The 21,681-nt window shown below is 32.9% G+C and overlaps 1 protein-coding gene across 1 annotated transcript; it reads left to right on the top strand.

Moving 5' to 3' along the window:
* Window positions 1-420: 420 nt before the first annotated feature.
* LOC127728945 (DBH-like monooxygenase protein 1 homolog) lies at window positions 421-19,414 on the top strand. Its single transcript, XM_052236525.1, has 11 exons — window positions 421-711; window positions 4,006-4,152; window positions 5,801-5,980; window positions 6,360-6,446; window positions 7,301-7,474; window positions 8,955-9,057; window positions 10,674-10,840; window positions 12,975-13,163; window positions 14,481-14,540; window positions 15,056-15,301; window positions 19,063-19,414. The coding sequence occupies exons 1-11, from the start codon at window positions 421-423 to the stop codon at window positions 19,141-19,143; spliced, it is 1,725 nt and encodes a 574-aa protein (XP_052092485.1). The 3' UTR covers window positions 19,144-19,414.
* Window positions 19,415-21,681: the final 2,267 nt, after the last annotated feature.

The raw sequence follows: 21,681 nt of genomic DNA, 5'->3' as shown, positions 1-21,681 counted from the left end.
ATCAACAAAATTGTCGTTTTAAAGTCAAAAACATTGCTATGTCATCTTTGATAAAGTTTAAAGAATATAACGATTTAGGAGTACAATGATAAGAAGACATATCAGATTTTGATTTTTGCATATATTTTTTTGTTTTTTTTTTTTGTTTTTGTCACGGTGAATATTTATTACTCCTAAGCTTCAAGTTACTTTACTATAAACATTTACACAACAATCTTATCAGATTACATTTCAAAACTGACATCAACTTCTACGTACTAATGGATTGTGTTTGATTATTATCGATAAAAAGCTACGTATGTACAGGTTCCTTAGATAGGACAATACATTTCAAAATCATGTATCTCTAGTAATTCACCTTTCATCAACATATATTTAAGCAAGATCACACGTTAAGGCTTTGCTAGAAGAAAAATTACAATGAAGTGCACAATCTATTTTGCATTTCTATATTTGTTCGGGACATGCATAGGAAACCCAAATGTGTTGCCCTCCAAACCAACGCCAACGGAAATTTTCGGGAATAGCTGGCAACTAGACAGTGATGGAAATTACTGGTTATTTTGGAAAACTAATACAACACATATAACGTTCGAGACTCACGTTAAGACTAAGGGATATGTCGGCTTCGGTCTTTCATCCAATGGTAAAATGTTTCCATCTGATGTTGTTGTTGGCTGGGTTGACAGCAACGGATCGACTCACTTCAAGGTGAGTCGTTTTATTATAAACAGTGTTCTACATCCTGCATTCGCGGTCGTGTGTGTGTGTGATTTTTTTTTGTAGATTTATGTGTAAATTGTTATTAGAGATTTCCAATAAAAGAGGGACGACAGATACCAGAGGGACAGTCAAACTCATAGATCGAAAACAAACTGACAACGCCATGGCCAAAAATAAAAAGACAAACAGACAAATAATAGTACAGATGACACAACATAGAAAACTAAAGACTAAGCAACACGAACCCCACCAAAAACTTGGGGTGATCTCAGATGCTGCGGAAGGGACATACGTACGCAACTCGACGAAAGGACCTAATGGGACTGGTTATTGTCAATCATTGAATTTGATTAAATACGTCGCTCAAGTTTAAATCAAGTATTCCAAGACTTTTAAAATCACACACTGGAATTTTCGTCCATTTAAAATAATTCTATCATGACGAAAAATTATAGAAATCTTGCATTTTTATTTACCACGAGGTTCTCCAGATTCACGCCTTTATTTTCACTGACATAAGATCACGTACAAAAACACGTATCCCATACCTATCATACGATCGATTTGAGTTATCTTTCATGGTTTTTGAAAATGACAATTATTTTTAAATATACTTTGCAGATGAACGACCCATTATGCCTTTTTTTCGTTATCCGATGTTTTTCTTTCTTTTTTCTTTTTTTTCTTTTGCCATCTTTTTATTATATATGTTGCGGGGAAAACATTTAGCAGGATATTTTGTTGACATTTTTTTTAATATCCCTTGAAGTAAATTAACTTATAGTATTTTATCCATTTTATTGAGAAACAATGAATGCGGGGGTCACCAAATTCGTTTTACTGCATCAATCATTAACTAAAATGTGTTAGTAAGAAACATTGATCAACATAAGATAATAAGATTTCGTTGCCAGATGCGGATCCAAGATTTTGAAAAAGTGGGATCTAGGAAACGTTAGAAGTGGAACATGCCCCTCCCCCTAAATCCTCCTTTTGGGTGCGCTATGCGGTCAAAACAGCTCTCTTTCGACTTTTAATTCCCAATGCAGTGTAGAATATGACGATATTGCGCAACGCTAAAATACAAGTGACTATAGGATGCATGGCCATGTATATAAGTGTTCGTTGCATATGTGTATTTTACATATGCATAGTAAGGACGAGAAGATGAATATGAACCAGACTTTGTATTATAACGCAGAAAGACATGTCACCCTACCCGGACACATGATTATGACTCCGGACCTACCAATCTTTGCTCTTATTCCATGCATTTTGACAAAAACTAAACGTATAAAGTTAAAAGACATAGTGGAACTTAAATTTCAATATCCCCAAATATGTACAAACGCATTTTAGAGGAGGTCATACATTTAATTCTGTCAATTATTTTTGTTTTGATCAGGAACTGTTTTTAATTGAATACTAGACTTAAACCTTTAACCAACAGTTTCCTTGAAATATATTGATAAATGCGCATTCGAAATATTATTATTTCATGATAAAATTCCACAAATCTGGATTTACTTTTCTTTAGACAAGATCTTTTTGGTAGTGTGTGACCTATGAAGAGTATGGTAACCTACCATCCCCCCTTTTTGGATGTTTCCTTAGCCTTGCGGGATGTTCCAGTATGTACTATATACAAGATTGTATTTAACATTATAATATGCTTAAAAGGGTCGTCCGTTTGGTTGTCCGGGGTGTATAAATACACAGCCACGTCCAATAGCAGTGGGGACGTCTAATCAAATCTAATGTAGATGCGTACATTAGTTCTACACGGAACAGAACCAGGGATCCACAGGAGGCCTGTTGCAAAACAAAATGTCTGCCCCTTTGTAACATGCTCCCTTTTTCCAGGTACGATTGAAATTCATGCTGTTATCATGGTAGACTTAGTATACATATCTATGGTATTATTTTGTACATGTCCTGAATATGCATGCAGTTTTCGTCTTTAAATGTCCGGCAACAACAATCAATTAATTAATCAATCAAACGTGATTAAAATTATGATTTTTCTTGCATTTGTAAATGCTGAAAACTTTTTTGCAATTCAGATTTTCAATTAACCGTCCACTCCCTAATGGCATTTACGTCTTTTAACCAAGTTGAGGCTTTGACTGCCAAGATTCAAATTATTTGCTTCACCAGAAATAAAATTAAAGTTACGCCACTGTCGATTGATATGCATATTTAATTTGCGCAGAGAACGTGGCATTCTCTCAACAAGAGGCATCGGAATTAACGACCCCTCTATGACCGGACGTGACTGCGTACTTGTACATCACGCAAAGCCAAAATGACGCCCCCTTCGGCAATGGTTTAACTGCCGGTCGGAGCAAGACCAACAGTTACAATATTTCTATCCTCGGTCACCCTTGAGGGGTTACTGTCAAATCTATCACACTACCATAAGACAAAAGAGACAGTTATGAATACGGAAGATAATATACATGTACATGTATTAATCAAAACATTTACAACAAGAATATGTGGCCTTAAGACACAGTGCCCCTTCACGTGCTCATATTTCCATGTTCAGTGCACCACTTAATCCGGGTCAAACTTTAATTTGGTATATAATTTTAAAAGTTTTATATTTTGAACGGACGGATGCACAGACCAGTAAATATAATATCCCCTCGCTATCATAAGTTAGTCATAAAACTAAAATGATCATCTTATTTAACAAAACTTCAATCAAATATTCCGTACATGACCGTTTTTCATACATATTTGCATAAGTTAAACGCCAAACATTTCAGAAAAACAAAAGATAAAAACATTGACTGTAAGTGTAATCATATTTTGTCTTGAAGATGCGTCCTCATAAATTACATGTGATACAATTCTACGGAAAAGTGAAAAAAGTACTAACAAAAACTTAATTTTGATTTAGTATCTTTAAAAATTCACTCTTTGAGAGACACATATATGGGTCAAGTGAAATGAGGAAGTAATGATCGGTGCATTTGATTACCGGTAACTGAATTAACTATTCCCTTGAAAGTTTGTGGTCAATCAAATCATCCCAAATTTAGTAACAAAATATGTAAAGAATTGAAATAGCAGATTGTGCTAGTTTTTAAATAGCATCTATTCCAACAAAGCATGTGAATTCAAATAGGCAAAAATATTTAAAATATTTGTGATAATTTAGATTAGAAGTTAGGAAACTTTAAATGAATTTTATTTTTTATTAGTAATATCAATGACATACGGAGAAATGAAAATATTCTGGAGTTTTCATGATGCCTTATGTTATCCTCATTATAGGACTGTCACACTGAAGGTCATTATTCCCCTATCGTTGATGTTAGCCAAGACTGGATGCTTCTACAGGGACTTGAAGATAACTTTGGAACAGTATTAAAGTTTGTTAGGAAGTTAGATACCTGTGATGACAAAGACTACCAAATTACAGTGAGTATATTTATTGTTTTGATATTTGAATTATTTGAACAATTAAAAAAATTGAAATGCTTTGAATTTTGGGTAAAATGATTATTATTGCAAATATTTTATTAATGAAACTGTTATATGATTGCTTTTTGAATATTTAAAAAAAAAAAAAAAACATATATGCAAACGGGTTCTGAATAATCAACATTGACATATTGTAAATTGCCAGTAACATTAAGCATTAAAGCAACGATGTATATGTACATACATTTTTGGGTGAAATTGTTTTAAGCTGACCTTTTCTTGATAGCAACTTGAAGAGATCTAGATAATTTATTTTTTCCTCGTATCATAAAAATGACGTCAATCACACAATGGATTTACACACGCTATCTGTGTAAAGTGTCATGGATGTGCTATACCTGAGCAGTTCATTTATTTATTTTTTAATCTATCGGAAAGTGTGACAATGTAACTTGTCATACAGTTGCTAATGTTTTTGTATTTCACACCTCTTTATTTACTTGCAAAAACTCTACTAGTAGTAGACATTTTCTCTATCTCATAGAAGAGGTAACGGCTATGAATATATATACAACTCGTCTAAACATCAGCCCGACAATGTTAGATCTGTAAATTTTCTTTCGCAAATTTTTTGTTCTTCCCTCGCCGGGATTCGAACTCATGCTACTGAGATATCGTGACACCAAATCGCCTGCACTGTATCCGTCGCGCTAGACCACTCGACCACCTAGGCTTCAAATAATAAAGCTTTTGGTGGCCGGGTGTTACCTTTCCCCGTCAGTTTTAATCTAGCGTCGTAATACAATACATGATATATAAGGCATGAAGATGGAATTGTTACAGATCAGCTGAAATATCTATTGTAAAGGATCCTACAAATTAATGCAAGATACAGTCCAAGAAATAATTATATTTATAAGTACGTCTGAACCAGTGACAACTCTACAACAGATTTATCCATCGGATCACCAGCAGTGATGGTGATACATGGCTGTGTACATTCTGTATATACAACTCGTCTAAACATCAGCCCAACAATGTTAGATCTGTAAATTTGCTTTCGCAAATTGTTTGTTCTTCCCTCTCCGGGAATGCCTGAGTTCGAATCCCGGCGAGGGAAGAACAAAAAAATTTGCGAAAGTAAATTTACAGATCTAACATTGTTGGGCTGATGTTAAGACGAGTTGTATATATATATATATAGATTTTGTTTTTGTCATTTTTATTGTTTAATGCAAGAGGGTAACATTTAAAAAATGTTTACAAGATAAACTAAGTGATGAAGAAGAATGTAGCACTCGTATAACATGTATAAACCAATAAAAACTGGCATTTTACATGTTTTATCATGAAAATATTTTTACACAATTAACATAGGAAATGCACCTATTACATGACATCATAAAACAGTTAAACTGTACGCTCACTCGCTACAAGAGAGGGAAAAGTTCGACGAGACTCATTTTTTTACCTTTTCTTTAACTGAAAAAAAATGTACTTTGTCTTCCAACAATGTGCGTATATTTTAAATTTGTTTTTGAATTTAAAATGTACTACATATTTTGAAAATGAAACAAAAGACAAACACTTACTAGTATATGTCAATGAGCTTTTAATTTTGATATATATAATTTTATTTGAAAAGGATAATACTATCAAGGTTATCTATTCGTATCACCCTGATGATCCTGCATCGTTCAATACACTGCCTTGGCATGGTGCAAACAGACGAGGAGCAAAAAGTTTAATGTTGTTGTCTGCAGTCAAAGACAATGACTATCAGTTACCACCTGATGCTGAACAATTCGATATACTTCATAACAATGTAAGGTTATGTTTTCATATGCATTTAAAAATATGTAAAATACAGAAACTTGAAATAGAATTTAAAAATAGATTTGTTAAAGTATAAGCAAATGATATTTTAAACATTTAAACAGAACGTTCATAAATTTGAAGGAAAGAAAGAAGTGATATATGATTTGCCATTATGTCGATCCGTTGACTATAATCTGTTATATAGATTTTTCACGTCCCAAACTATAAGAACACCGAATACTCTTCTAAGGCAATTAACAACGGAAGGTAAATTAATTTTGATAAAAAGAAAACAAAGATAGAAATGACATTACATTTGAACATGGATAAAGATTATAAGACTTGATTGCGTTATAATACGTTACACATGTACATTTTTATTTTAGTTTCATGTTCCAGCCAACACAGATACTACATACCAGTGTACAGTTTTTAAAGTTCCAGAAAAATCTTCGAAGCGCCACGTGATAAGGGTACTTTTTATATTTCACCCTTATTTAAAGGGATATTATTTGTCACATTTATCAACACCGCAATGACTGACATCCTCTAACCAGATTTATCACACACTAAAAACGGACTTTGACCTATAGTTGTTAATTTCTATGTCATTTGGTCTCTAGTGGAGATATGTTTGATTGACAAAAACTCTTCTTATTTTTATAGAATATTTACCAGAATTACAAATATTCAATAGAAAACACTAAACATTTGAACTTGTTACAAAGTATGAGGATTTTATTCGTTTGTATTTTAGTTTTTGAATACTGTCGGTGGTAATTTGACCTGATTAGAACATAAATAATCAAAACGCATGTGCATAAGTAATCATGATAATTTTTCTAGGTCTATTTGATTTCGTGTCATAGATTAAAAAAGTGTGAATCATTTTTTTTACTTATATAAGAATGATTTTTTGGAGGGTAGAATCAGTCAACAAAATGTTCCTTTCTTGTGACTAAGTTGTTTCACTTATCAATTTTGGCATTCTTTTTTTTTTTAAATAAATGAACTGGGAACATACTTAGCACATGCACAACCCGTGTCCAACTAAGGGTCCATACAAATGGACTCAACTGATTTTTCTTTACAAAACTGAATCAAACTGGTTGCATATAGTGAATTTTTATTTCAATATTTCGCTTTTGAAACACAGAATTTATACTTTAATGTTTTGTCTATATCGTAACTAATGCCCCTTCATACACTATCAATAAAATTTTTCAGAATCTGACTAAAAAAAGGTTGAATAAGAAAAACACCAAACTCCAAGGAAAATTCAAAACAGAAAGTCCTTTATCGTTTAACGATTCATTTCTTTTGAAAGTTTGAACCAGTAATCACCCGTGGAAATGAAGAAGTCGTCCATCACTTTGTTGCATACAGTTGCCCAACTGCTACAGATAACGATGTGGGATATGTCTTTAACTGCTACGGTACCAAACCAAAGAAATTTGAAAAATGCAACGACGTCATGTTAGCATGGGCAATTGGTGGTGTTGTAAGTTATATACTTTGCGTAATACTACTGTAATTTTTTTTCAATAATTGCATTTATCAATATTTTAACTTTTCGAAAATTTCTGTGTCAACTTTTTAAAAGATATCAGGACTGCAGATATTCTTTATAGAACTGTTGCATAAGTATGGACATGTTGACTGCCTGCATGTATTTGCCTATTGCTATGACGTCATACTACAGATAAGTTGACTACTTGCTTGTGTTTAATTGGATTAAAATAAAGTCTCGACTACTAGAGCAGATTCTTATTTTTTAAACATACTTCATAACAATTCAGATATAATTTGTGTTCTCGGACAAATGATTTAAACCGTTACCTGACGATGCGCCGATGTTGTCTTTGCATATGATTTTCCGTCTTTGTTAATTATTCTTCATACTTAATTGAAATTAAATTGACATAAAAATATAGTAAATAATGTGTGATAAAAAGAAAAGTAAATTTATAATTTCTGTTATAAATGCTGTTATTGCAGTTTTCTTAAAATAACATTCATAAAAAATACCCGGCGTATAATTTAGAATGGCAGAGAGCGTTTCGTCTACACAAGACGCATCTGTGGCGCTTGAATCAAGAACGTTCAAAGTTCAGCTCAATAACGAAGTTGAAGAGCATTGAACACCAAACTCCCCCGATGATTTAAATATTTTATGTGAAGAGTAAGTTTGTTTATTTAAAAAAAAGCGCCGACTATCGGGCTATTGATGCCTTGAACTCGGAAAGTACAACTTTTATGTGATAAATAAAGAAAGTGACAAAAGCCAATTTTTCATCTTTATTTATTCATTGGTACTTTTAATTGAATGAATCTCCTTTTTCTGAATATATCTTTTTACTGAATTTAATCTCCTCTTTACTAAAAAAAATCAGCCGAACATATAAAACATGCACGTATTGCATCTGTAATTAACGATAGAATATGTTCTACATTTGACTTATTTTATAGTTGATATTTTTCTGGTAAGCAGGAGATAATCGAATTTGATCCATATTCATTCGCCCAATAGACCATTTTCATATTACCGACTTTTGACTCCGGAATTTATAATTTCTCGATATGTTACATTCACTACAGTAGGACATACTGGTACTCAGTCATGTAAGAGCAACTAACAAAAGTAAAATTAACTGTTTTATGTTTTCTATTCATAACAAAATATTCAGTAAACAGTTAATTTTCTCCCAAAATAATACCGATTGTAAGGATGATTTTATTTTTTTTTGTTGCTCTTACTTGTCCGAGTTTCAAAAATGTATAGTAGGTAACCTGTCGAAAATTATATACTCCGGAATCAAAAGTCGGTAATAAGAAAATAGTCTATACAAGTTTTGGTATAAGTTATGTATAAGTTATGCCCTTTTTCGGGCGTGTCTTCTAAAATATCTATTAAACACCAAAATAACATTGTAAATATCAAATTAGTATGATTGTGTGTTAACTTTGATTATATACTTCAGGGGTTTGACTTTCCTCCCAATGCTGGATTTTCATTGAATGCACCTGGAGATCCAAGATATCTCATTCTTGAAACACATTTCACTAATCCAACATTAAAGTCAGGTAAGGATGAACAGTAAATAAATAATACTGTCGTTATTTTCTGCCTACTGCAAGTTCATCTTTTAAAATAAGAGCTTTTGACAGATTGAAAGTTCAGTTCTATTCATTGAAGGCGCCGAACAAATCTACCTTAGCTGATGTTTAAGACATAAGAACAAAATATAGTGTTTTTCAAGCAGGTATAATAAAAAAAAAACATCTGCTTTCGTCTGGTATCCACGGTGCTACACAATTTATTTCATGTTTAAGTGTGTTATTTTTTAAACCTTTTGTCTAATCGAACAGGCTATATTTGAAAGAGAATGATTGATTCTTATAAATCGTTTTGATATTTTCCTTTTAACAGTACACGTTTACCATTAAAAAATGAAATTTGACAATACACACTATGATAATACATTTTAAAATATTAGAGAAAGCTTTTTTTGTGACTTATCGAACTATCAGGTCATATCGCCCTTCAACTGTTTCGGTTCTTATATATCCTTAGCTTTAAAAAATCGGCTTTGAACGTTCCTGATGAATATAAATCCAGAAAGCACATTACTAACATGAAATTTATAAAGCGTTGAATTCAGTTTTTAGTCAAACCTGTACAAAAATCAGCAAATTATTTCCTTTGAAGTTATTTTCTAGGTACAATTTAGAAAGTTTACACAAACGAAACTTTAAAAAAAAAGTTAAATGCTTTTATACTAGCATACCGATCTGTGTCCTTTCCTCAAATCTGTTTCCTGTGACGTAATGGCACTCAAATCTTTGGCCTTTTTTCCGATATCAAATCTGTGTCTTTTACTCCGATCTGTGTCCTGTGAATTCATGAAACTCAAATGTGTTGCCCTTTGTTTATTCAATTCCGTGTACTTTTTATAAACTAGACTTTCAGTAATGTGACGTGATTTTGGACAATCACATATGTAATGCGGCGGGCTTAAAGCGCTCAATCTTCCCGTAACCTGGGTCTTTTACTGTAAAAATCAGCTAGGAAGGACTTAACATACAAAACATACAAAAAGTAACGATCAAAGGGTTCTCAAATCTATTTTACTGTTTGGCATTTAGGGTTTCGTTACTTATCTGACGAACCCAAAAAAAGCGAAAACTTCAAATTCTGACTGTTATCACTGATATTTCTTTGATTCTAAAGTCTAATAACTGACTGAAAAAAGGTATAAGTTCTATTTACGACTTTTGTATTGCGAGAAATTGTAAGCTCCGATGTACTTAGTTCAACACGCGTTGATTTATCAATAGCCGTCACTGATATCGATCTTATTCAAATATAAAAGTCGAATTGATGTCTTTGACAACACAAATCTTTCTCCGACGACGTTTTGATAAATATGACGTCAACACATAGGACTTCGTTGAAAGGGACACAGATTCTAGAAAAAGAAAGAAGATGAATTTGTGACGTCTATGACACAATATGAAATAGGACACATATCTGAGGAAAGAACACAGATTTGAGGATGGTGTTATTTTTTAGTCTTGCATAGAAAAAAGAATTCACTGTACAAAATAATCATTGATCTTGCAAAAAACATATTTACAATTATGTTTTTTGTCAATTGTAATGTTAACTATTTAATTTTTAATTGTTTCACAATTTAAAGGCATCGTAGATAGTTCTGGGTTCAGAATAACAGTTACCCCAACATTAAGACAGTATGATGCAGGAATGCTTGAAGTTGGTGCAATGGTTAATAACTTACAGTTTATTCCCCCATACGAAAAAGGATTTGTATCAAAAAGTCACTGTCACAAGGATTGTATAAAAATGGTAAGACTGCATAGCCATGATATTTTTCAAACTGAAATTTTTATAATCCACTAAGAGGGTTTGTATTTGATATTGCAACTTGTAAACGATATTCGATCTACTGGACGTCAATTCCTATTTGACGATATTTTTTTTTATTTTCATTTTGCTCACTGAGTATTGAGTTTTAGGTCAATGTGTAATTCCAAAATAGCTGATACTCTGCAATGCATCTCGTTCTTTTCCAAATAGGGCGACTTTTGAAATCAAAAATGCAATCATTGGTTGATATTTTAAATGTTTGTAATATTGTGATTTTTTGGACAAAATCTATATAAATAAATATTTGAATTCAACGTAACCTAAATTTTGTTCTCTTTTTGCTGATGATTGGTTGCTCTGTATCTATAAGAAAGTCGGAAGATACCAAACTGATATTTAAACTCATGAGTCGAAGATAAACTGACAAAACCATGGCAAAAAACGAAACACGACCAAAGACAAACAACAGTTTACACAACACAATATAGAACACTAAATATTGAGCAACACGACCCCTATCCAACAATCGGGGATGATCTCAGTTGTTCACGAATTGCATATTTTGAAAAATTTGATTTTTGTTTGTTGGGTCACATTTTGTCATCACTTGGCGTCAGTTGTCTTTGTCCGTCCTAGTCCAATAAGTTTCGGAAAAATCTTCTCTAAAACTATTAAGCCAGCCAAATGGATCCAAACTTGGCCACAATCATCCTTAGCGTATCTAAAAAAAATGTGTCTGATGATTCCACTTGTCAACCATCATGACTGGCTGCCAAGTCTAGAAATAGGACATAAAAAGATAATGCAAGTATTGATTTTATGTTGTAAATCGTTATAGATAGAATAAAAAATCTTACAGGAACAAAAATATGTATGATGACAAAATCTTTCTATCATCCATTTAAACAAATCTGCCAAAACTGTCTTTAAATGACGATTTCCACCATTTTTTTTTAGATTTTTTAAACTATTATAGATAGAGGAAAACTGTTAACGGCTTGGCCTATTTTTGTGTTATATGCCTAAACAATGATAGATTGAAAGAAACTGTATATAGCAAAATGACCAGAAGGTCAGGATCTAGTCTTAAGTCAACTCAGTTGACTTCTTATAGGAATCATTGCTCTAAAATGTCGATGTTTAACCATTGTGTGTTTTTTTTTTTTATTTTTTTTTTTTTTTTTTTTTGGCGTTAACACAATGAAACAATAGAAGACAAAGAGAAATTTTGAATAACAAAAATTATAAGCAAGATGAAGTAAAAAGAATCAAGTAATATATCTGAAATTATCAGTCACTTCCTTATAGAAAAAATAGCCCTTGGACGATGACCTTGCACTTTTTTTACGTTTTTGCTGGAACTAGCTGAATTCTTCTCATTGCATTGTATCAATGTAATGCAAAATATATAGGTGAGCCATACATATGTCTCTAGTTACATGATCTTTTAAAGAAATGAAGTTAAAAAAAACCGGAGGATTTATATTTGTTCTACTCATTCTGGATTCGTTTTCATTCTAAGTTACTGGCAACATCCATTGCTATATGAGAGAAGAGAACTGAACTTATCAGATTTATTTCATATGTGAAATTATCGGTTTTTATTTTACTGGAGAATCAATGGATTTTACTTCAACAGATGTAATATTATTCAAATATATGTCAAATGTTTAAATTCGTAAATTCTTCTTCGACCAAGTATGTTATAAGCCTGAAATAATGGAATAAGGAGACTTTCAAATTCCAGTGTATGATATCTTATCATTACCCTTTGACACTCTGAAACTCTTTTTCAGTAAAAGGACACACACCAGTTTTTCACGAATCCTTGACAGTTAGGATAAAGTATTAGCTTTATCGCCCCCCCCCCCCCCCCCCCCCCCCCCCGTGATATAAAATGTTAAGAATAGTTTTTATGCAGAAAATCTCTTTAAAAGCACCATGCAGGGTTTGTTACCATTTTGTTGATAGTTGTTCATATATTACTTTATTAATTTTACTATGTCCTTCTGTCCATGTAGTTCCTTATGATACAGCAAAAGCACTTTAACGCGAAATCTTTTTCTCTTTCAGTTTAATATTTGTCTTTACTTTCTTATTTTCTTTTCTACAGGCTGTTGGAAAACAGAGAAACAGTTTAAAGGTGTTTGGTGTTCTTCTTCATGCCCATTTACTCGGTGCCAAGCTGACAGCACGCCATTTTCGAGAAGATAAAGAACTTGAGCCATTCTCAGAAGACGATAACTATGATTATGATTACCAAGATTTTAGGGCCATGAAACAGGAAAGAGAGATTAAATACGTAAGCTAAAACTTTGTGCAATATTCTTATTTGAGCGCGTTCTACCGTTTTTGATTTTATATCTTTTAAACGAATTTCGGCTTGAATAAAAGAAATAGAACCGAGAATGCTTTGTTGTGTTGTTGTTGTTGTTGTTGTTGTTGTTGTTGTTGTTGTTGTTGTTGTTGTTGTTGATGAAATCAGTGTTGTGTAACCTTTTTCAATTTAGTTAATTTCCTTTTTTGATGACTTTTTATGATTTATATTGAAAATGTCTCTATCTTTCAGCTTAAAATATCTGCAAAGTATGAAGGAATCGACTCTCTTTTTGTAAACAATATATAAATAACACATAGCTAAGAGGGTGATAGAACAGATTGTAACCCCGAGAAAACATTGTCAACTGAGGCGAAGCCGAGGTTGACAATGTTTTTTCGAGGGTTACCAATCTGCTCTATTACCCTCTCAGCTTTGTGTTATTTAATTTATTATACTGAATGTACTATCATTATTGTCTTTTACTGTATACTTCACTATGACGCCACATACATAACAACGTTACACTGTTATAGTTATTAGAAAAACAACAGAAGTGAAGCAAACTAATTTTTTTTTATTTTGACAGTCTATGAAAAAATTCTGAGGCCTAAATGTAGAACTATAGCATTGTCTTTAATATATTGATGTAAAGTCAATTCATTGTCCTTTGAAATATCGATTTTTTTATTGGTCTTCACGAGAGGGTGACATTCAAAAAATTGTCTCCCGTTGAGCCATGGGATAGAGTAAATTATATCCCTCGCATTAGCCAATCAAAATCTGGCATTTTAACGTGATTTAAACCAGATTTTGATTGGTTAATACTCTATTACCCTTCACGGAGACGCTTGATCAAGTGTGCGCTTTATTAAATACGGATGGTTGTTATATACAAGACGTCATAGTTTATTACTTTGAATTTGAAATTTAATAGACAGTAATAACAGAACATTCAGTATAATAAATTAAATAACACATATCTGAGAGGGTGATAGAGCAGATTGTTACCCCTCGAAAAGACATTGTAAACCTTTGCTTCGCCTCAGTTGACAATGTTTTTCTCGGAATAAAAATCTGCTCTATCACCCTCTCAGCCATGTGTTATTTATATGTTGAACGTCGGTTGTTAGAAAATAGATAGTAGTTAATTCAAAAACAAAAACATGGAGACAACGAATTAAATATAAGTAATCGAAAAGTATAACAAAAGAATTAAAAAATATCCATTATTGTTTTTAAAACTAGGAGAGAATTAGATATATAAGCAAAGATAATAACATTTAAAACTGTTTTATACAGGGCGACAGCGTTGCAGTTGACTGTACCTATGATTCTTCGTTAAGAACCAAACCGACTGTTGTAAGTTTCTTTAATATATTTTTATTTACTAAATATAAGTTTTCTCCTTGGTTCATTGTTAATGCTAACCTTGTTATTTCCTACACTGAATTGATTTTGTTCTTGCCTTGTACGAATAAATATGGTTTAAGGCCTCGGTGGCCGTGTGGACTAAGAGGTTCAACTTCTGTATCACTAGCCTGTAAACTTGATGTTATGAGTTTAAACCCCAGACGTGGCAGGTGCACATGACTTCAATCTTAATTGACTAGGGTAGTTCTCTCCGGCACACCGGCATCCTCCACCAATAATTATTGGCCGCCAAGAAATATCTATTGTGTAGAAGTTGCGTTAAACGGCCAAAAAAATATCAAACAATCAATCAAATATGATTTCATTTCGTTTTTTAAAACCTTTGCAGACATATCGATGATTACCTTGTTTTGTAAAACAGGCTCGTCTAGGGACACCTTTATTGTTTCATCCTTTCATTGTATGTAGAGAGGAAGTGTCTCAAAATTTATCAAATATTGTAGGGTGGTTTACCGACTACATCCGAGATGTGCTTGGCTTTCTTGTTCTACTATCCGAAAATGAATGTTACGTTTTGTCTCAGTCAACCCAACTATGACCAAATAAGCAGTGTTCCTTGGCATGCTGTAAAACAACTAAACACTTGGGACTGGAAAGATAAATCAGTCCGTGACAACTTTAAAGGAATCGTTGATAATTCTACATACAATTATATCTGCTATGGGCTAGATAAAGCAGCTAATATACATGTAAGTATACAATATATTTAGAAAAAGCTGCAAAGCGTAGTTGTAAAATGATAAACAAGCATAACACTGCAAAATTTCAGCCAAAAGCCTCCTTTGAACATTTGAACGTCCCTTCTGTCTATTGGCCACATAAACTACACAACAAACCTGCCAAATATCGTTTCATCTCGGCTTCTAGTAAGTGTTCGACATCTACTAGTAATCATTTAGCGCTTTCAACTTAGTACTTCTATCATTAACTTATGTAATAATATATATGAAAATAATAGAATTATGTTTGAAGTGTAAACATTTGTTTGGTTATTTTAGATGGGCCTTTCAATTTAGGTAACAGTTATGACTTTTCGACTTTCTATGCTACATTTTCACACAATCTTAACCCGAATAATTCAGTCGTTATATTCCACTGCTCTACGATGGCTACATTAACGCCTGAAGGCCTAGTCAATGAAAAATCGTCAAAAAATCATTCGGAATTAGCTCGGGATTTACCTATCTCGATAACATTTAGCTATTAGCTGATTGGCTCTCTCTCACAGAGAGCACCAATCAAAATCCTGGATTCGTGACGCGTTTTTATCGTATAAAGAGTTCAGGCCCTCGCGAGTGGGAGAGTCGATCACGGGGAGGGACTGAATTATTCGGGTTAACACAATCTTAAAAAATAAAAAAATAAAAAAATGATCCTTTGAAACGTCTTATCAAAAAATTATTTCCTGCACCTAATAGAAAGCCTTATTCTGTAATGAAAAAGTTACTAATGCTAGACATACTTACTGGAAGTGTGATGAGATGATTAAAGCTGTAAATTTTCAATTAACTTTTCGACAATGCAGTTAATTACCATGTATGTATTCCTATAGTCACAAATTGCACCTTGTATTGTTATTAATCACATTGCAATCTTTATAAATTATATACGACAATAAAGACGATTTTTCGTTCCCTATTGAAGTTTTTTCTTTTTTGGCTGTTTATGTTCCTTTGGCCCAATTTTACAGTGTTTATATATCCCAACTGTTTCGCTTTGACCGTGTCTGAAGTTACCTCAAAGATTTCAATTAATGTATTCTATGTATATCTGGTAAATTATTAAGGTAGTGATCGCGTCACCACAAATTACTTGACATTTATACTAAATTCTTTCATAGATACAGACATTCGGTTTGAATGTTTGGCTGAACATATAGAAAACGAGATATCACATCCTCATTTTTATGATCATGTAAATTTAGATACGATGCATATAATCAATACTTTGATTAAACTTATCCCAAAAAGTTATCTGTTTAACACTGTCATGAGATCTTTGAATATTGCTTTAGTTGGTGCTACCATTAAAGTTGTTTTCATAAAATGAATTATGATAACTAAAAGAGAGACAAGAGATACCAAACGGACATTCAAACTCATTAGTCGAAATTAACTGACAACGCCATTGCAAAAAAGGAAAAGACCATAAGTCGAACAATACTACACAAAACACAACAAAGCAAAACTGAAGACTGAGCAACAAGAACCCCACCAAAACCGAGGGTGATCTCAGGTGCTCCGGAGGGGTAAGCAGATCCTGCTCCACATGTGGCACCCCTCGTGTTGTACATGTAAGTACAAACCCGGAGATAAATCTAATTTGGTCGGACTCAATCGGGGAAAAGAGGAAAGGATTGTGGTAACGACAATTGCACAATATCCGTCGTCATCTGTGAAACAAATATTCCATAAGTGTCAACCAACTCGTGACGGCGTCCGTAAAATTTATGAAGGGATGATGTCAACTTCACTAAATATTTCTTCTTATAAAATTGAAAATGGAAACGGGGAATGTGTCAAAGAGACAACAACCCGACCAAAGAGCAAAAAACAGCCTAAGGCTATCAACGGGTCTTTAACGCAGCGAGAAAATCCCGCACCCGGAGACGGCTGGCCCCTAAAAAAATGTGTATTAGTTCAGCAAAAGTGGACGTCACACTAAACTCCGAAACATATAAATGAACCAAAATTGGGACAGGCTCATAAATGTGGCGGGGTAAACATACTTTGTGAGATCTCAACCCTACCTCTAGCCAATGTGGAATAAACAAATACACAGCAATACGCATAGTAAAACTCAGTTTAAAAGAAGTCCAAGTCCGATGTTAGAATAGTTAACAGAAAAAACTAAGCAAAATGACAATGATACATAAATTAACAAAGGACTGCTAGCAGTTACTGACATGCCAGCTCCAGACCTCAATTAAACTGATTGAAAAATTATGTCTTCATCATATGAAAATCAAGCACAATCCCTCCCGTTATGGGTTAAGTATCATACCATCATGAAATAAACGAGAAAAACATAACCTGTATCATGCCAACAACTGGTTTGCATTTATAAACACGTTTAAATCCGCCACATCCTATATGTAACAGTTACTGTTCAAAAAAAGAAGCCTGTAACTCAGTGTTTGTCGTTGGTCGCTGTCTATCATATTTGTTTTGCGTTTATTGTTCGGTACATAAATCAGGTGTTGGTTTTCTCCTTTAATTGTTTATATTGTGTATTGTTTGGGCCCTTTATATCTTACAATACGAACGAATTTTGAATATTGACGAAGACTTTACGGTGACCTATAGTTGATAAAATCTACGTCGGTCCCAGTGCTGGCGGAATGTTGGTCCACCGAAATTATCCTTTGGCAAAATCTACCTTAGATGAATCCCTCTGTTCTTTTAATAAATTGAGAACGGAAATGTGTCAAAGAAACAACAACCCGACCAAAGAGCAGAAAAACAGCTTAAGGCCATCATTGGGTCATCAACACATCGAAAAAATCCCGCACCTGAAGCGGGCTTCAGCTGGCCCCAAAAAAATCATGTATACTAAGTTCAACGAAAATGGACGTCATAACTGCGAAACATATAAATGAACCAAAATTTAAAAAAAAACATACAAGACTTACAATAGCCAGAGGTTCCTGACATAGGACGGGCGCAAAAATGCGGCGGGGTTAAACATGTTTTGTGAGGTCTCAATCCTCCCCCTATACCTCTAGCCAATATGGAATAAACAAACGCACGTCAATACGCCAAGTATAACTCATTTCAAAGTAAGTCCGAGTCCGATGTTAAAATAGGTAACAGAAGAAACTAAGCAAAATGACAATGATCAACATAAATTAACAGAGGACTACTAGCAGTTACTGACATGTCAGCTTCATCATATGTCTCTTTTGGTCATAAAGCATCTAACGTATTCACGTGTTTGTACATCATTGGATTTGAAATGTTTAGGATTTTAGCGTTCCTGCTTAGGACGCACGACATTTTATAAAGCGTTATATAAATTACGTTTATAAGAGTCGGTTTCATTTGTACATATTCTATCAGAGCATACAAATTGTGAATTGACACGCCATAGCAAGCGACAATAAATAATAGCCGTTAAAAAATGGGAAGTTGAAATCGTCATTTTTGACGTGTATTATAGTTTCTTTTTTTTTTTATTTTGAACAAAAAGAGTGATGTTTAGATATTCTTTTTGTAAAATAAATTTAGCATTTTTACGTCGGTATTAGCAACAGTCAGTACATGATCAAGGTATTATTGGTAAAAATGTCGATTAGTTTGTCATATTCTTTAAATTTTCCCGATCTGAAGAGTTTAAATGAAACAAGAACTATTTCATTTTTAATAAGTAAGATAATTATATTATAAAAATAATATTGACTATATAATATACATAAATATGTACCAATTTATTACATAATTTTATATTTCAGTTTCGACAGGGCAATTTCCATCTTCCAGAACCAGCGACCAAGTATGCTCCGCCTCCGAGACACTGTCCAAGTGGTCATTGATGTCTTCTACATTTTCTTATAAAAATAATATCCGAATTTTGATCTGATTGTTTACTTCATATATTCAAAGATCTCTTATACTGACTTTCAACGTGTTAGAACGTTTATGAATACATATATACTAGTCTTTTTAAGGTTCTGGCTTCATTTTGACAAAAGACAATATTTTTTTATTCCCATTATGTTATTTCTTATGCCTTATGAGCTGCATAAATGATACTGTGCGTATGATATCAAATCTTCAAAAAATAAAAATAATCACTATTGATAATTTTATATGTTCAATGTTTATTCTTTAAAAAATATCTCAATAAATGTAAATGATTGCTTAAGGATGTAGTCGGGTGAAATTTTAAAAAATCTGGAATTTCAATTTGATACTTTAAATTTGAAGAGCGTTAGTTAAGGAACTAAATAAATTTAAAAAAAATGATTGATTATGGAACTCCAGGACCTGTTCGAGATCTTTAATTTTTAAAAAATGGCGGGGAAAGGCTGGCTCGGACTTTTACCTTATATTTAAGCATTGGCATTATTTGGTTCTCAAATCGTAAGAAAAAGAAGTCTAGAATCTGCTCAAATTTTGATAAACGACCTTTTATGAGCTATTAAAAGCTTATATGAAAAGAAAAGTGGGTAATATAGGGCAAAATATTTTACCCTGTATTGTAGGAAAAAATCCAAGGAGTTCGAACATCTGACAAAAATTCCTTAACCTGACATGAGTACACCCTTAAGATGATATCAAATTGATATAGGAGGAGCAATTTTTTTTTGTATGACATTGTTTTATCGTTGAGATTATGATTTATGTCAAAAATTCTGAATCTTAGGTTTAAAAGTCTCTTAAGCATAGTTAACCTTTAAAGATTGATGATTATTGTTTTTCCTATACGAACATATATATTATTCATCAAGACAGATCTAAGAAAACAATGGAAATTGGCATTGTACACAAAACAGAAATTCGGTATAACATATCGGACAGATGGTTCGATGCTTAATATTTAGGGACAAATACGTCATGCATATGCATATTGATACTTTTGAATACTATTGGAAAGTATATAAATCAATATTATAATATGTTATAAATATCATTCATGAGAACCTTATAATAGATATCTATGTTGTGTTTTGTGTACTGTTCTCAGTCTTTTAGTCGTTTTTCGTTTTTGCCATGGCATTGTCAGTTTGTTTTCGACAGAAGTTTGAATATCCCATTCGTATTATTCGCTTCTCTTATCCGACAGACACTCGTATGCCCCCCTCAGAAGAGTTATTCCTTTGGGTTCAGAGTGAAAGCTTCTCTGAGCAATAGCATTACTTCAGCATGAAAGAAGGGTAGACATTTACCTTTCTATGCTAAAACTACAATTGGTTATGCATAATATATAATATTTGGTATGTTGTTCAGTCTTTCGTCGTTGTTCTTTTTTTACCATTGCATTGCCTGTTTGTTTTCGACTTATGAATTTGAATTTCCCTTTGGTATGCAATTTAGCGTACATGTATCTACAATGATCCTGTTACGGGACTTTCAAATAAGCCTCTAATTAAGACATAAAATGGAGTAAAAAACAGTTACATTTTAGGATTTGAACTGACTTCCTTATTCTAAATAGCATAAATTCATCAACATGTATTATTATATAAATAACACATAGCTGAGAGGATGATAGAGCAGATTGTTACCCGAGAAAACATTGTCAACCGCGGCGAAGCCAAGGTTGACAATGCTTTTTCGAGGGGTACCAATCTGCTCTATCACCCTCTCAGCTATGTGTTATTTAATTTATTATACTGAATGTCCAATCATTATTGTCTTTTACAGATTAATTTTATTTTAAAAGTATTTTCTATGACGTCACGTACATAACAACGTTACGGGTATTAGAACAAACAACAAAGGTGAGGTGATGTTTTATTTTTTTATTTGACAGTAAAATAATAAAATCTGAGCCAAAACGTAGAACTTAAGCGTTGTATTTAATTACTTGATGTAAATTCAATTCATTGTCCTTTAAATTATCGATTTTTGATTAGTCTGGACGAGAGGGTGACATTCAAAAAAATTGTCACCCGCTTAGCCATGTGATAGAGTAAATTTACACCCTCGTATTAGCCAATCAAAATATGGCATTTTAACATGAAGTATAATAAAATGGAATATCTGTGTCACAGATGTTACGGATATTTTCCTTTTGTCGCACCATAGTCTTACCTTATGTCCTAGGCTATGACATTACCGCTTTAAGTCCAATCATGGGAGTTGTGCGTGTTTTTAATAGACGATGGGTGCTAGTTTTGAGCAGAATACCTTTTTAGTGGAAACGATTTCATCTCCGATTTTAGGTGCGGTCTGTATAGTGTTCTATGTCAAGTTTTGTAGACTTTTTTCGTCTTTATAATAAGTTTTTGATTGTCTCCTGGGTATCTTTAAAACAATTTTACGGTATCGCATATTTACATCATCAGAAATTGTAAAGCCCTTACTATATATGATTTTGTCAGCACATTAAGGACTCTTTATATCTA

Source organism: Mytilus californianus, unplaced genomic scaffold (assembly GCF_021869535.1).
Source record: "Mytilus californianus isolate M0D057914Y unplaced genomic scaffold, xbMytCali1.0.p SCAF_2, whole genome shotgun sequence".
Classification (NCBI taxonomy): domain Eukaryota; kingdom Metazoa; phylum Mollusca; class Bivalvia; order Mytilida; family Mytilidae; genus Mytilus; species Mytilus californianus.
This window is presented reverse-complemented; position numbering and strand designations above follow the sequence as displayed.